Source organism: Rhinatrema bivittatum, chromosome 9 (assembly GCF_901001135.1).
Source record: "Rhinatrema bivittatum chromosome 9, aRhiBiv1.1, whole genome shotgun sequence".
NCBI lineage: Eukaryota > Metazoa > Chordata > Amphibia > Gymnophiona > Rhinatrematidae > Rhinatrema > Rhinatrema bivittatum.
The window spans coordinates 179,470,336-179,484,706 of record NC_042623.1 but is presented as its reverse complement, the minus strand read 5'-3'; the positions used below and the strand labels follow the sequence as shown (position 1 = coordinate 179,484,706).

At 45.6% G+C, this 14,371-nt stretch overlaps 1 protein-coding gene across 1 annotated transcript in view; it reads right to left on the bottom strand.

The window, feature by feature from the left end:
- Nucleotides 1-2,888: 2,888 nt before the first annotated feature.
- The window catches only part of ECE2 (endothelin converting enzyme 2), a 90,939-nt gene continuing 79,456 nt past the window's right edge, over nucleotides 2,889-14,371 (bottom strand). The window contains exons 16-18 of the mRNA XM_029616073.1: nucleotides 12,430-12,620; nucleotides 7,555-7,650; nucleotides 2,889-3,097 (exon numbers count right to left, since the gene is read on the bottom strand). Coding sequence (XP_029471933.1) covers nucleotides 2,921-3,097; nucleotides 7,555-7,650; nucleotides 12,430-12,620 — 464 coding nt within the window. The 3' untranslated portion in view covers nucleotides 2,889-2,920. The remainder of the gene's footprint in view (nucleotides 3,098-7,554; nucleotides 7,651-12,429; nucleotides 12,621-14,371) is intronic.

The following is a 14,371-nucleotide window of genomic DNA, read 5'->3' as shown; positions in this document are numbered from 1 at the left end:
AGCCTCCTCTGTCCTAACCCTGCCCACTTATCCCATGAGTAAAACGTGTGTGTAGCCTCCTCTGTACTAACCCTGTTCACTTATCCCATGGGTAAAATGTGTGTGTAGCCTCCTCTCTACTAACCCTGTCCACTTATCCCATGAGTAAAACGTGTGTGTAGCCTCCTCTGTCCTAACCCTGTGCACTTATCCCATGAGTAAAATGTGTGTATAGCCTCCTCTGTCCTAACCCTGCGCACTTATCCCATGAGTAAAACATGTGTGTAGCCTCCTCTGTCCTAACCCTGCCCACTTATCCCATGAGTAAAACGTGTGTAGCCTCCTCTGACCTAACCCTGCCCACTTATCCCATGGGTAAAGCAACGAATGACATTGCCTCCTCTGACTTAATCCTGCCCACTTATCCCGTGGGTAAAATATGCATCTTAGCCTCCTATCACCTAACTCTGGCCACTTATCCCATGGGTAAAGCAAAACATGTTGTAGTCTCCTCTGACCTAATCCCACCCATTTATCCCATGGGCAAAAGCAAAGGCCATTGTTGATCTCTGTGTACAGGATTGGTAATTTACCAGGATCCAAGGCTTTTGAAGTTTGCTTGCCCTGTGTCAAAGCGCTGGAATTTTAGCATCAAGGTGAACTGTCCATTGTTTTTTGAATACGATCTTCACGTATTGTATCTCAAATCAGGCTTATGTGTGCCACATCAGGTCTGAAAATCTGAGTGTGTGGGTGTCCTCTCATGATGGGTGTGTATGCACTGGAGACAGACCTCAGATACCGTTCACTCTCAGGAAGCTGCCGAGGTGCAGGGAATCCACATACCTTAACTCCCCAGGTAGATTTACCTGCCTGAAACCCTCCTCTTACTGTGGCTACATGTAGGCACAGGTTTTCACAGCATGCGCAGTATTAGCCAGATTGCGGGGAAGATTTACCAGGGGGTGCTGAGGTCAGGAGAGAAAAACAACACGCATCAATTTGATTTTCAAAACTATGTGCACTATTTTACCCCCAATCAGCTGCCCACAGCAGCTGCAATTGTACATGGATGCTTTGTATGCGCCTACTTTGTAGGCAATTCTTGAAGAGAAACTATGGTAAATACCCTTTGAAAATGAACTGCGTGATCCGCGTGTACTAACGTGTGTGCATGCTTGAAAAAACGCAGTCAATTCAAAATCAGCCCTTTATGAAGGGAAACCTCATACAGTGTGTATATCCTCTCATGCAGGGCATACACACACATCGTACATATACAGACCTCATACAGTGTGTATATTCTCTCATGCAGGGCATACACACACATCATACATATACAGACCTCATGCCAACGTATGTGTATCCTCTCATGTAGGGTGTACACACACATCATATATACACAGTCCTCATGCAATGTGTGTGTATCCTCTCATTCAGGGGTACACATACATCATATGCAAGACCTCATGCAGTTTGTGTATCCTCTTTTGCTGGGCTTACACACAGATTGTACATACACAGAACTCATTTAGTATGTGTATTCTCTCATGCAGAGTGTACACACACATTATATGTACACAAACCCCGTGCAGTGTGTGTATATCCTCTCCTGCAGGGTGTACACACACACACACACACATCGTATGCATACAGACCTTAGTGTGTGTATATCCTCTCCTGCAGGGTGTACACACACACAGATCATACATATACAGACCTCATGCAATGTATGTACTTCCTCTTAAACAGGGTGCACACACACTTAGTATGTACAGAGATTTCATGTAGCATGTGTATCCTTTCATACAAGGTGTACATACACATCAGATGTACAGAGACCTCATGCAGTGTATGCATCTTCTCATGCAGGATGTACATACACATACTCATGCAGTGTGTGTATATCCTCTCATACAGGGTGCACACACACATCGTATCTACAGAAACCTAGTGTAGTGTGTATATCCTCTCATACAGGGTACATATACACATTGTATGTACAGAGACCTCGTGCAGTGTGTGTATCCTCATGCAGGGTGTACACACACATCATGTTTATACAGACCTCGTACAGTGTGTGTATAAGCTCTCATACAGGGTGCACAAACACATTGTATGTACACAGAGCTCATACAGTGTGTGTATAACCTGTCTTACAGAATGTACACATACATTGAATGCATACAGGCCTCATAAAGTGTGTGTATATCCTCTCTTACAGGGTGTACACACCACATCGTACTTACACAGACATCATGCAGTGTATGTGTAAATCCTTTCATGCAGGATGTACACACACATTGTATGCATTCAGACCTCGTACAGTGTATGTATCCTCTCATGCAGGGTGTACACCCACACTCTGTGGTGACAATTTTTAAAGGGATTTGCACAGGTAAATGAGCGTTTATCCATGAAAAATTTGACACCCTCCCCCGCAGGGAAAAATATCCATGCTGCAATAATGTAGGTACTGGGGGTAGGGATGGGGTAAGTCTTTCACTCTGAAATCTCGGCATGTTTTTTTTACTCTGTGTACTTTGCACCTGCAAATCCCTGGGAAGTCCATGGATAGTTTCCTTTGAAAAATTTACTTGCAGGCCCACAGGTACAAAGTACTCACAGGCCTGCAGCCTTCCCACATTCTCTAAAAATTGACATCTATATGTACAGAGACCTGATAAAAGTGTGCGCATATTCTCATACTGCATATACACACTTGGCCCCATGGTATCTACAGAAACCACAAACATTGAATGTACACACTCACTGTATGTAGAGAAGTCCTATACAGTGTATATACACCAACACGGACAGTGTATATATACACATAGTATGAAAAAAGTCTCAAATTTGTATATATCCCCACAATGGGTGTACACCCACACTGTGTGAGTGTGTGTATACTCATGCAGGGTGTGTACCAGATTTCCAGTAGTTACCATACATCACAGTGTGTGCCAGGGTTCATGGGAGACCCAAGCGGGCACTTGAAGTGCTCAGCAAAGTCTTTGGAGTTTGAGAGTGTGCCAATGACCCGGAATTTAGCAGGGCTGTGCGGGTCCGTCACAAGTCCCTCGTGAGAGCTCTCTGGCGTGCGGACAGAACACCAGACCTGAGAAAAGGAAAATGGAGATTGTAGAGACTGAGACTGGCTAGCAGGAGGTTATAAGAAAGCAGAATACAAAACAAAGGTGCTCAGGTACAGGGGTGTCCTTGGGAAGTATATTAGACAGCAGTACACAAGGACACAGAGAGAAGCTAAGGTACAGGAGTGTTCGAGGTGGTATATGAGAGATCTCTACACAAGGACACAGAGAGAAGCTCAGGTACAGGAGTGTTCGAGGTGGTATGTGAGAGATCTCTACACAAGGACACATAGAGAAGCTCAGGTACAGGAGTGTTCTGAGGTAGTATATGAGAGATCTCTACACAAGGACACAGAGAGAAGCTCAGGTACAGGAGTGTTCTGAGGTAGTATATGAGAGATCTCTACACAAGGACACAGAGAGAAGCTCAGGTACAGGAGTGTTCTGAGGTAGTATATGAGAGATCTCTACACAAGGACACATAGAGAAGCTCAGGTACAGGAGTGTTCTGGGGGGTGGTATATGAGATCTCTACACAAGGACACATAGAGAAGCTTAGGTACAAGAGAGTTCTGAGGTAGTATATGAGATCTCTACACAAGGTCACAGAGAGAAGCTCAGGTACAGGAGTGTTCTGAGGTAGTATATGAGATCTCTACACAAGGTCACAGAGAGAAGCTCAGGTACAGGAGTGTTCTGAGGTAGTATATGAGATCTCTACACAAGGTCACAGAGAAAAGCTCAGGTACAGGAGTGTTCTGAGGTAGTATATGAGATCTCTACACAAGGTCACAGAGAGAAGCTCAGGTACAGGAGTGTTCTGAGGTAGTATATGAGATCTCTACACAAGGACACATAGAGAAGCTCAGGTACAAGAGAGTTCTGAGGTAGTATATGAGAGATCTCAGGTACAGTGATTTCCCGGGGGAGTATATGAGAGAGCAGTACCCAAGGACACAGAGAGAGGCTCAGGTACAGAAGTATTCTGGGGGGTAGTATATGAGAGATCTCTACACAAGGACACATAGAGAACTCAGGTACAAGAGAGTTCTGAGGTAGTATATGAGAGATCTCAGGTACAGTGATTTCCCGGGGGAGTATATGAGAGAGCAGTACCCAAGGACACAGAGAGAGGCTCAGGTACAGAAGTATTCTGGGGGGTAGTATATGAGAGATCTCTACACAAGGACACATAGAGAAGCTCAGGTACAGGAGTGTTCTGAGGTAGTATATGAGAGATCTCAGGTACAGGGATTTCCTGGGGGGAGTAAATGAGAGAGCAGTACCCAAGGACACAGAGAAAGGCTCAGGTACAGAAGTATTCTGGGGGGTAGTATATGAGAGATCTCTACACAAGGACACATAGAGAAGCTCAGGTACAGGAGTGTTCTGAGGTAGTATATGAGAGATCTCAGGTACAGGGATTTCCTGGGGGGAGTAAATGAGAGAGCAGTACCCAAGGACACAGAGAGAGGCTCAGGTACAGAAGTATTCTGGGGGGTAGTATATGAGAGATCTCTACACAAGGACACATAGAGAAGCTCAGGTACAGAAGTGTTCTGAGGTAGTATATGAGAGATCTCTACACAAGGACACAGAGAGGAAGTTCAGTTAACAGAGTGTCCTGGTGGGGGGGAAGGGGGTAGAAATGTTATGTTAAGTAGTAAGGTATATGAGAGTAGTACATAGGAATACAGAGATAGGTGTAGCTATAGGAATGTTCCAGGGAAGCCTGTGAAAGAGGATCACAAATTGGTTACTCTCATAGCAAGGAGCTGGGGGATGGGAGGCCCCCAATTATATAATGAGCTCTGCCTGTCACTGGGATGTTGTCCCTGTATGGCCTCTGTTTCTGTCTCTTATTAGGGGGGATCCTGTGTGATATCAGGTGCTCTCTGACTGTCACCTAAGGGGCCTCTGAAAGATATGTGCTATCTCTCTCTTTCACTCACACTTCCCCGAGTAATATCAACAGCTTTCTCTCTTTCATGCATGGAGCCCCTGTATGATATCAGGTATTCTCTGTGCCTCACCCATGGGGCTCCTGAGTAAAATCAAGTGCTCTCTGTCTCTCACCTGCAGGGCCCCAGAAGTGATATCAGGTGCTCTCTGTCTCTCGCTCCCAGACCTCTGTATGATATCAGGTGCTCTCTGTCTCTCACTCCCAGACCTCTGTATGATATCTGGGGCTCTCTGTCTCTCACTCCTAGACCTCTGTACTATATCTGGGGCTCTCTGTCTCTCACTCCCAGACCTCTGTATGATATCAGGTGCTCTCTGTCTCTCACTCCCAGACCTCTGTACGATATCTGGGGCTCTCTGTCTCTCACTCCCAGAACTCTGTATGATATCTGGGGCTCTCTGTCTCTCACTCCCAGACCTCTGTATGATATCTGGGTCTCCCTGTCTCTCATTCCCAGACCTCTGTATGATATCTGGGGCTCTCTGTCTCTCACTCCCAGACCTCTGTATGATATCTGGGGCTCCCTGTCTCTCATTCCCAGACCTCTGTATGATATCTGGGGCTCTCTGTCTCTCATTCCCAGACCTCTGTATGATATCTGGGGCTCCCTGTCTCTCACTCCCAGACCTCTGTATGATATCTGGGGCTCTCTGTCTCTCACTCCCAGACCTCTGTATGATATCTGGGGCTCCCTGTCTCTCACTCCCAGACCTCTGTATGATATCTGGGGCTCTCTTTCTCTCACTCCCAGACCTCTGTATGATATCTGGGGCTCTCTGTCTCTCACTCCCAGACCTCTGTATGATATCAGATGATCTCTGTCTCTCACTCCCAGACCTCTGTATAATATCTGGGGCTCTCTGTCTCTCATTCCCAGACCTCTGTATGATATCTGGGGCTCTCTGTCTCTCACTCCCAGACCTCTGTATGATATCAGGTGCTCTCTGTCTCTCACTCCCAGACCTCTGTATGATATCAGATGATCTCTGTCTCTCACTCTCAGACCTCTGTATGATATCTGGGGCTCTCTGTCTCTCACTCCCAGACCTCTGTATGATATCTGGGGCTCTTCGTCTCTCACCATTGGACCCACTGTATGATATCTGGGGCTCGCTCTCTCTCTCTCCCAGACCTCTGTATGATATCTGGGGCTCTCTCTCTCTCCCAGACCTCTGTATGATATCTGGGGCTCTCTGTCTCTCACTCCCAGACCTCTGTATGATATGTGGGGCTCTTCGTCTCTCACTCCCAGACCTCTGTATGATATCTGGGGCTCTCTCTCTCTCACCATTGGACCCTCTGTATGATATCTGGGGCTCTCTGTCTCTCACTCCCAGACCTCTGTATGATATCTGGGGCTCTTCGTCTCTCACTCCCAGACCTCTGTATGATATCTGGGGCTGTCTGTCTCTCACTCCCAGAACTCTGTATGATATCTGGGGCTCTCTGTCTCTCACTCCCAGACCTCTGTATAATATCTGGGGCTCTCTGTCTCTTATTCCCAGACCTCTGTATGATATCTGGGGCTCTCTGTCTCTCACTCCCAGACATCTGTATGATATCTGGGGCTCTCTGTCTCTCACTCCCAGACCTCTGTATGATATCAGGTGATCTCTGTCTCTCACTCCCAGACCTCTGTATGATACCTGGGGCTCCCTGTCTCTCACTCCCAGACCTCTGTATCATATCCGGGGCTCTCTGTCTCTCACTCCCAGACCTCTGTATGATATCTGGGGCTCTTCGTCTCTCACCATTGGACCTGCTGTATGACATCTGAGGCTCTCTGTCTCTCACTCCCAGACCTCTGTATGATATCTGGGGCTCGCTCTCTCTCTCTCCCAGACCTCTGTATGATATCTGGGGCTCTCTGTCTCTCACTCCCAGACCTCTGTATGATATGTGGGGCTCTTCGTCTCTCACTCCCAGACCTCTGTATGATATCTGGGGCTCTCTCTCTCTCACCATTGGACCCTCTGTATGATATCTGGGGCTCTCTGTCTCTCACTCCCAGACCTCTGTATGATATCAGGTGCTCTCTGTCTCTCACTCCCAGACCTCTGTATGATATCAGATGATCTCTGTCTCTCACTCCCAGACCTCTGTATGATATCTGGGGCTCTTCGTCTCTCACCATTGGACCCTCTGTATGATATGTGGGGCTCTTCGTCTCTCACTCCCAGACCTCTGTATGATATCTGGGGCTCTCTTTCTCTCACTCCCAGACCTCTGTATGATATCTGGGGCTCTTCGTCTCTCACCATTGGACCCTCTGTATGATATCTGGGGCTCTCTGTCTCTCACCCACAGATCCCGCAAGTGACATCAGGTGCTCTCTATCCCTCACCCTTGGGGCCCTGTACAATATTGGGTGCTCTCTGTATTTCACTGCAGGGCTCCCAAGTGATATCAGGAGGGCCCTAAATGGTGCTGGTGATGTCTGTGGCCCTGGAAGTCTTAGAATGTGTTTTTAATGTGAACGTCTCTCTGGCACGTGATGAGTGTGTGGCAAGCAAATGTTACCTGTGCAAAACCCAAGAAGAACAGCTGATGGTTACTGAGTCCCAAGGCTGGCAACTGCTTCTCCTCTCCATTCTTCCGGAGCCAGGATTTATATGCCTGAAACAAGAAGAAAATCACATGCAGTGAGCCAGTATTGAGCCCTCACCAGACAGTTGAAGGAACAGCTCCATGGTACCGAACCAGGGACAAGAGCCAAGAGAAACAGATAAGTATGAGAAAAAAAAAGAAGTGCGAAGCTTGCTGGGCAGACTGGATGGGCTGTTTGGTCTTCTTCTGCCGTCATTTCTATGTTTCTAAGTTTCTAAGAGCAACAGTAAAGCATAGACCCAAGTGAAGGAGCAATGCTATAGCACTGACCCAAGGGAAGGGAGTGGTGTTACTGCACCAACCCAGTGAATCAAGTGGCACTACTGCAACCTAGTGTTGCTACAGCATCGACCCAGGGGAGGAAGCGGAACTACAGCACTGATCCAGGGGAGGAAGCAGTGCTATGGCACCAACCCAGGAAATCAAGTGGCACTACAAGTGAGGTAATCAAATTTACAGATGATACAAAATTGTTCAGAGTAGTTAAATCACAAGCAGATTGTGATACATTACAGGAAGACCTTGTGAGACTGGAAGATTGGGCATCCAAATGGCAGATGAAATTTAATGTGGATAAGTGCAAGGTGATGCATATAGGGAAAAATAACCCGTGCTATAGTTACACAATGTTAGGTTCCATATTAGGTGCCACAATCCAAGAAAGAGATCTAGGCGTCATAGTGGATAACACATTGAAATCGTCGGCTCAGTGTGCTGCGGCAGTCAAAAAAGCAAACAGAATGTTGGGAATTATTAGAAAGGGAATGGTGAATAAAACGGAAAATGTCATAATGCCTCTGTATTGCTCCATGGTGAGACCGCACACTGAATACTGTGTACAATTCTGGTCGCTGCATCTCAAAAAAGATATAATTGCGATGGAGAAGGTACAGAGAAGGGCTACCAAAATGATAAGGGGAATGGAACAACTCCCCTATGAGGAAAGACTAAAGAGGTTAGGACTTTTCAGCTTGGAGAAGAGACGGCTGAGGGGGGATATGATAGAGGTGTTTAAAATCATGAGAGGTCTAGAACGGGTAGATGCGAATTGGTTATTTACTCTTTCGGATAACAGAAAGACTAGGGGGCACTCCATGAAGTTAGCATAGGGCACATTTAAGACTAATCGGAGAAAATTCTTTTTCATTCAATGCACAATTAAACTCTGGAATTTGTTGCCAGAGGATGTGGTTAGTGCAGTTAGTATAGCTGTGTTTAAAAAAGGATTGGATAAGTTCTTGGAGGAGAAGTCCATTACCTGCTATTAAGTTCACTTAGAGAATAGCCACTGCCATTAGCAATGGTAACATGGAATAGACTTAGTTTTTGGGTACTTGCCAGGTTCTTATGGCCTGGATTGGCCACTGTTGGAAACAGGATGCTGGGCTTGATGGACCCTTGGTCTGACCCAGTATGGCATATTCTTATGTTCTTAAGCCTTGGGAGCTGAAAGGAGCTTATTACCTGTGTTTACTGTACCAGGTCCTCAGTTTTGTATATGGGTCAGCCGCCATTCTTGGAGGAACTCAGCCTCAAAACGTTAATTTTTTTCTGACATGAATTCAACTGCTGAGACCTTATTTTGAAGGGGGATATTTTGCTTTTCTTCTTTTTATTTTTGAAAAATGAATATTTTGCATTCCTTTCTTGTTTGTTGGATATTACTACTGCTTACGTTTAGAAAGGGAGAATAGAAGGGAAAGGGATCCCTTCCCTGCACTCTCCCTATTCCTTCCTTCCATTCTAACTATATACACTAACCCATAGAATAACTTGATATTGGTTGGCAGAGAAACACAAGAAAGTAATTTAAATAAATGGGAAAATAGAACACTTAAGTAAACTTCAGTGGGAGCTTAATAAATAATACCATAGTAAATTCTTCAGATAATTTATTTTCAGTTGGTCTGATATGTAGTAGCTAAGGCAACTGGATTCACTATAGAATACACACTTCATACAAAAACACATTTTATAAACTAAAAATAGGTTTTGGAGAATTGTGTATAACTATACCTAGCAGTGTCCTTAGACAAATAAGTGAAAAATTAACCCTAATTACAATTATAGGAAATAGTAGGTCTATTAAAGATCAGAGATAAACAGATTAAGGTCAAATATTAGGATAAATTACTATTCATCAACTGGAGAAAAGTACTGCTTGGTACCAGAAAGCAGAGGGATAGCAATTGATTTAGGTCATTTTCTATCTTCTGCAAATAAAACAAATTAAGTATATTTCTTGTGAATTTGAACGGTGATATCATATTTAATCTTTGTGGTAAATAATAATTTCTAGTTGCTCTGGTTTAGTTTTATACCCTCAGCAACAAGAGTCTACAAAGGGAGCAACACAAAACTACATACCTCAGGTTTATAAATATTTTATAGTCTGAAATAAAAAGATAATGCACTTCATACTTCCAAGCATCAAATAAGCAAGCAAACAAGACCACAAGCAGGGAATCTGAGTGCAGAGGTGGAAGTCAGGTCAGCTGAGGAAAAGACAAGGACTTTGCTTGGCCTTTTCATTTCTTTCAACAGCTTCCAGAAGCTTCTAACTGAAGCAGCACCGAGAAACATTGCATTGCCAAAGCTGTCACAGTGATACCACTTCTGCTACTGGGGTTTCTAAAGTAATTCTCTGTATTTCCCGGTGTCTTTGTGCGTTTACCAATTAGTTTTCCTTTTGTGCTGCTCAGATTCTTTAAAGAGGATTTTTCTTGTTTTGCAAATCTTGTTGCCTTTTTCGCTTCATAAGCTCCAGGGAGGAAGACTCAGAACCAATGTCAGGAAGTATTTCTTCAAGGAGAAGGTGGTGGATGCCTGGAATGCCCTTCCGGAGGAAGTGGTGAAGACCAAAACTGTGAAGGACTTGAAAGGGGCGTGGGATAAACACTGTGGATCCATAAAGTCTAGAGGATGTGAATGAAGAGTGGGTGGCTTGCGGGAATGACGGCAACTGTCTGGGGATAATACCCTTATTCAATAAACATACACACGATTAATGTGACTCCAATATTGCTCTAAGCTTCAATGGCAAGAGGAAATGTGGAAAAAAGGATTTGCATTCACAAAAAAGCGGGGAGTAGCTTGCTTGTTATGGCGGTTACTACCCCAAACCAAATAAGCGTGATACTTCACTTTCAATGCATATCCAGCATAGCTCTCTGCTTCAACGGCAGGGGAGAAAGACTGATACTTCACTTTCAATGCATATCCAGCATAGCTCTCTGCTTCAATGGCAGGGGAGAAAGACTGATACTTCAAGATTATCCAGCATAGCTCTCTGCTTCAACAGCAGGGGGAATGAAGAAAGGTGGATCTATATACAGACAACAACCAACAAGGACTGAATTATTTAGTCTGGGTGGGCAGATGGGCGTGGGTGTGGCTTGCTTATTTGGCAGTTGCTACCAACAACTAATTGGGCTAGATATTTCACTTAGATGCAGTTCCAACACTGCTCTCTCATTAATGGTGGGGGTAGAAGGGAAATAGAACCAAAAGGTTACTAAGAGCCAAGAGTAACAGATAAGTATGAGACAAAAAAAGTGTGAAACTTGCTGAGCAGATTGGATGGACCGTTTTGGTCTTCTTCTGCCGTCATTTCATTTCTATGTGCTGGAATATTCTCAATAATTCCTTCTCCTCACCAAAACAATCATTCAAGCTTAAGGATGGAGATCGATTTCAACCGTTTACTTTTGTACTTCAGCACTTTTTGAGTATTGCGGTCAGTTAATGCAGTTAGATATGCTTGAAGGCCTATACTAGCGATTCTATATGTCATAAATCCCACCCTGCCTTCAGCTCTTGCAATGTACAATCTCAGCATATGCTGATTCTCCTAGATTACCTGATGTGAATGAAGACGTTTCCTTCTTCTTACCTCTAACTTTTTAAGATATCTATCAGGCCACTCTACTATTCCAAAGCTAAGCACTTTTCAAACTCAATGTCACTCTCCTATAGTACTCTTTGCTGTCTTTTCTCTCAGTGATTTGTGATAAATTTGTGCACTGTCATCCGCCCCTTCATATTTGTATCTGCCTTCCTGCTCAAGTTCTTTTCTGCCACAATCCGCAGTCAGAGAGATGTTTTCTGTTTCCCTTTATGGAAAGTTGCCTTAGTGCATTTATCCAGGCCGAATGTCCTCCTGATATCATTTGAGAAACCCTTTACTACTCTGAGCTGCTCCACTAAATGACGATCACAGGAGTTGTAACTCTTTAAGTCATCTACAAAGCGCAGGTGCAATAGCCGAGCATCATTGGTGTCTCTAGAATTAAGGTGAAATCCATAGCCCAAAGAGTTACTAAGAGATGTCAGTGGGATGAGTGCCAGGCACTCAGCGTCACGCTGGATTTTGGTTAAGAAGCCCGTGGTATGCTCACAGTCTTTCTCTCTTTCATAAATGGTTGATGATCCCAGTTCTTCCATCTGTTGGAAGTTGTTTTCAATGGTTGATACCCCTGTCTTCCACTCCCAACCCTTCCCTCTGTGAAAAGTGCTAGGCAATGCTCAATACTCAGTTCTCTCTGTGGGGAGCAGGGAGACACGATTGATACTCCCCATATTAAACTCCCAGCTCTTTTCTCTGTTGGAAGTGGTGGCAGAAGGTTGATAGTCTCATAGCCCTTCCCTCTATGCGGAGACATGAGATGTAGTCACTTCCATGCTGCAGACTTTCCTCTCTAAGGGGAGTGATAGTGTATGGTTGATATTCCCTGGTACATTTCCAGTTCTTCCCTCTATGGGAAGTGTTGGCATTCGGTTATTACTTACATGATATGCTGCTTTTAGTCCTCCATTGTCGGCAATGTTTTCTCCCAGTGTCTGCTTGCCATTGATGTGTTCCCCATTCACACTGTACTTGTTATACTGCCCCACCATACACTCAGTGCGGTTCTTGAAGGCTTCCAGTGAAGAGTTCTGCCACCAGGGCCGCAGATTCCCCTCTTTGTCATATTCCCGACCTGCCAAAGAGCCAGGAGTTAGACAAGATCTGTAGCAGACTCCTTTATACTCTCCCTGCTCATAGCCACTTACTCTCTTTTTCACTTCTCCCTATGGGGGCCTCCTAATTCATAACCTCTTTCTCTCTTTTTTAAGTTCTCCCCATGGGGTCCTCCTCCCTTTCTCCTTTTCCAGGTTTTTTTTCCTTCGCTCTCCTGTTCTCAAACTTCCCTTTCCTAAGCAAGATCATCAAGTAGGGATGTGCATTCATTTAAAACGAATCGCAAAATGCAACGAATAAGGACAATTTGTTTCATTTGTGGGGCCCCGAAACAAATCGAGGGCTCCCTGAATAAAATAAACCTTATATGTTGCATTCATTTTAAATGAATGTGTCGGGCCTAGGCCTAGGCCAGAGGCCAGGGCCTCGCCTAGGGAATAGGCCAAGGCTCAAAGGAGGGATAGCAGCCTAGGTCTAAGAGGTTCCAGACTCTTGGCCCATGCTGATGCCAGGGCCTTGGCCAAGACCCGAGACCTCCCCCCAAGAACAATCATATACCTGATTCATTGGGTATCTGTGGAAGCGGCCAGGCTGGCTCCTGATGCAGGGGCCATGACTCAGACCCAGGTCCAATGCCGGGGCCCAGCCGGAGGTTGGGTCCTGATGTCGGGGCCTCAGGCTGGACCCAGGCCTGATGCTGGGACCTGGACAGGACCTAGCCTATGGGCCATGCCGCAGTGTTAGGTCTGGGCCTTGCCTAGGCCAAGGCCCAGGCATCAGGACCCAGCCTGGTGTTGGGCCTGGCTCTGGATTGAGGCCCTGGTGTGAAGACCCGGTCTCTGAGCCAGGATGTGGCATTGGTGTTCTGGCCTAGGCCAAAGCACAGAGATCTGAACCCGGCCTCTGTGCTAGGCCCTGGCATTGGACCTGGTTCTGGGCTGAGGATCAGGTGTCGGGACCTAGCCTACGGCTGGGCCGCAGTGTTGAGCCTGGGCCTGGGCTCTGCCTTAGGCCGAGGTGTTGGCCTTGCATAGGCTGAGGTCATGGCAACCTACCACGTTCTTGGCCTACGCCAGGCTAAGGGTTCGACCTGGGCCTAGGCGTTGCCGGTGGATCCCCACCAGACCGAGTAAGTGGGAGCCATGGGGAATCCTGGCTCCAGTATTTTTCCGGGTGGGTGGGAAGGACGGGACTGGGAGGCCCCGTTTTTCTTTTTCTATCCATTTCTTTTTTTTCTGAACGTTTGATTTGTTTTTTGTTTTTTCACATGAATTGAACAAATCAAACATTCCAAGAAACAAAGTTTGTGGGGGAAAAAACTCAGGAAAACAAACCTAAAACCGAAAATGAAATTGTATTTCCCCTGCACAGCTCTGTCATCAGGAAGGCGGCACTCCTGCAACATCTGCTCCCCACCAAACATCTGGGCCCTTACCAATTCAGTTCTGACTGCACCACAGCACCAAAACCAACTAATAAGACTGGCTGACAAACTTCTCTTCTGTCTTGACTGCGGACAACTGGCCTTCCTAATCCTCCTTGACCTCTCAGCTGTCTTTGACCCAACAGACCTCAGCCTCCTCATCCCCTGATTAAGATAAAAAGGACCAGCAGGGCCAGCACTAGCCTGGTTTATTTCTAGGAGCCTTCGTTTTCAGGCTTTATTTGATTTTTCCTGGGAATTTATCAGTCTTTATTAAAACAAACAAAAACAGAAGGAAGTCAGTGGAAAAAAAATGGCTCATTTTATCCCATTTTTGTTTGTTATAA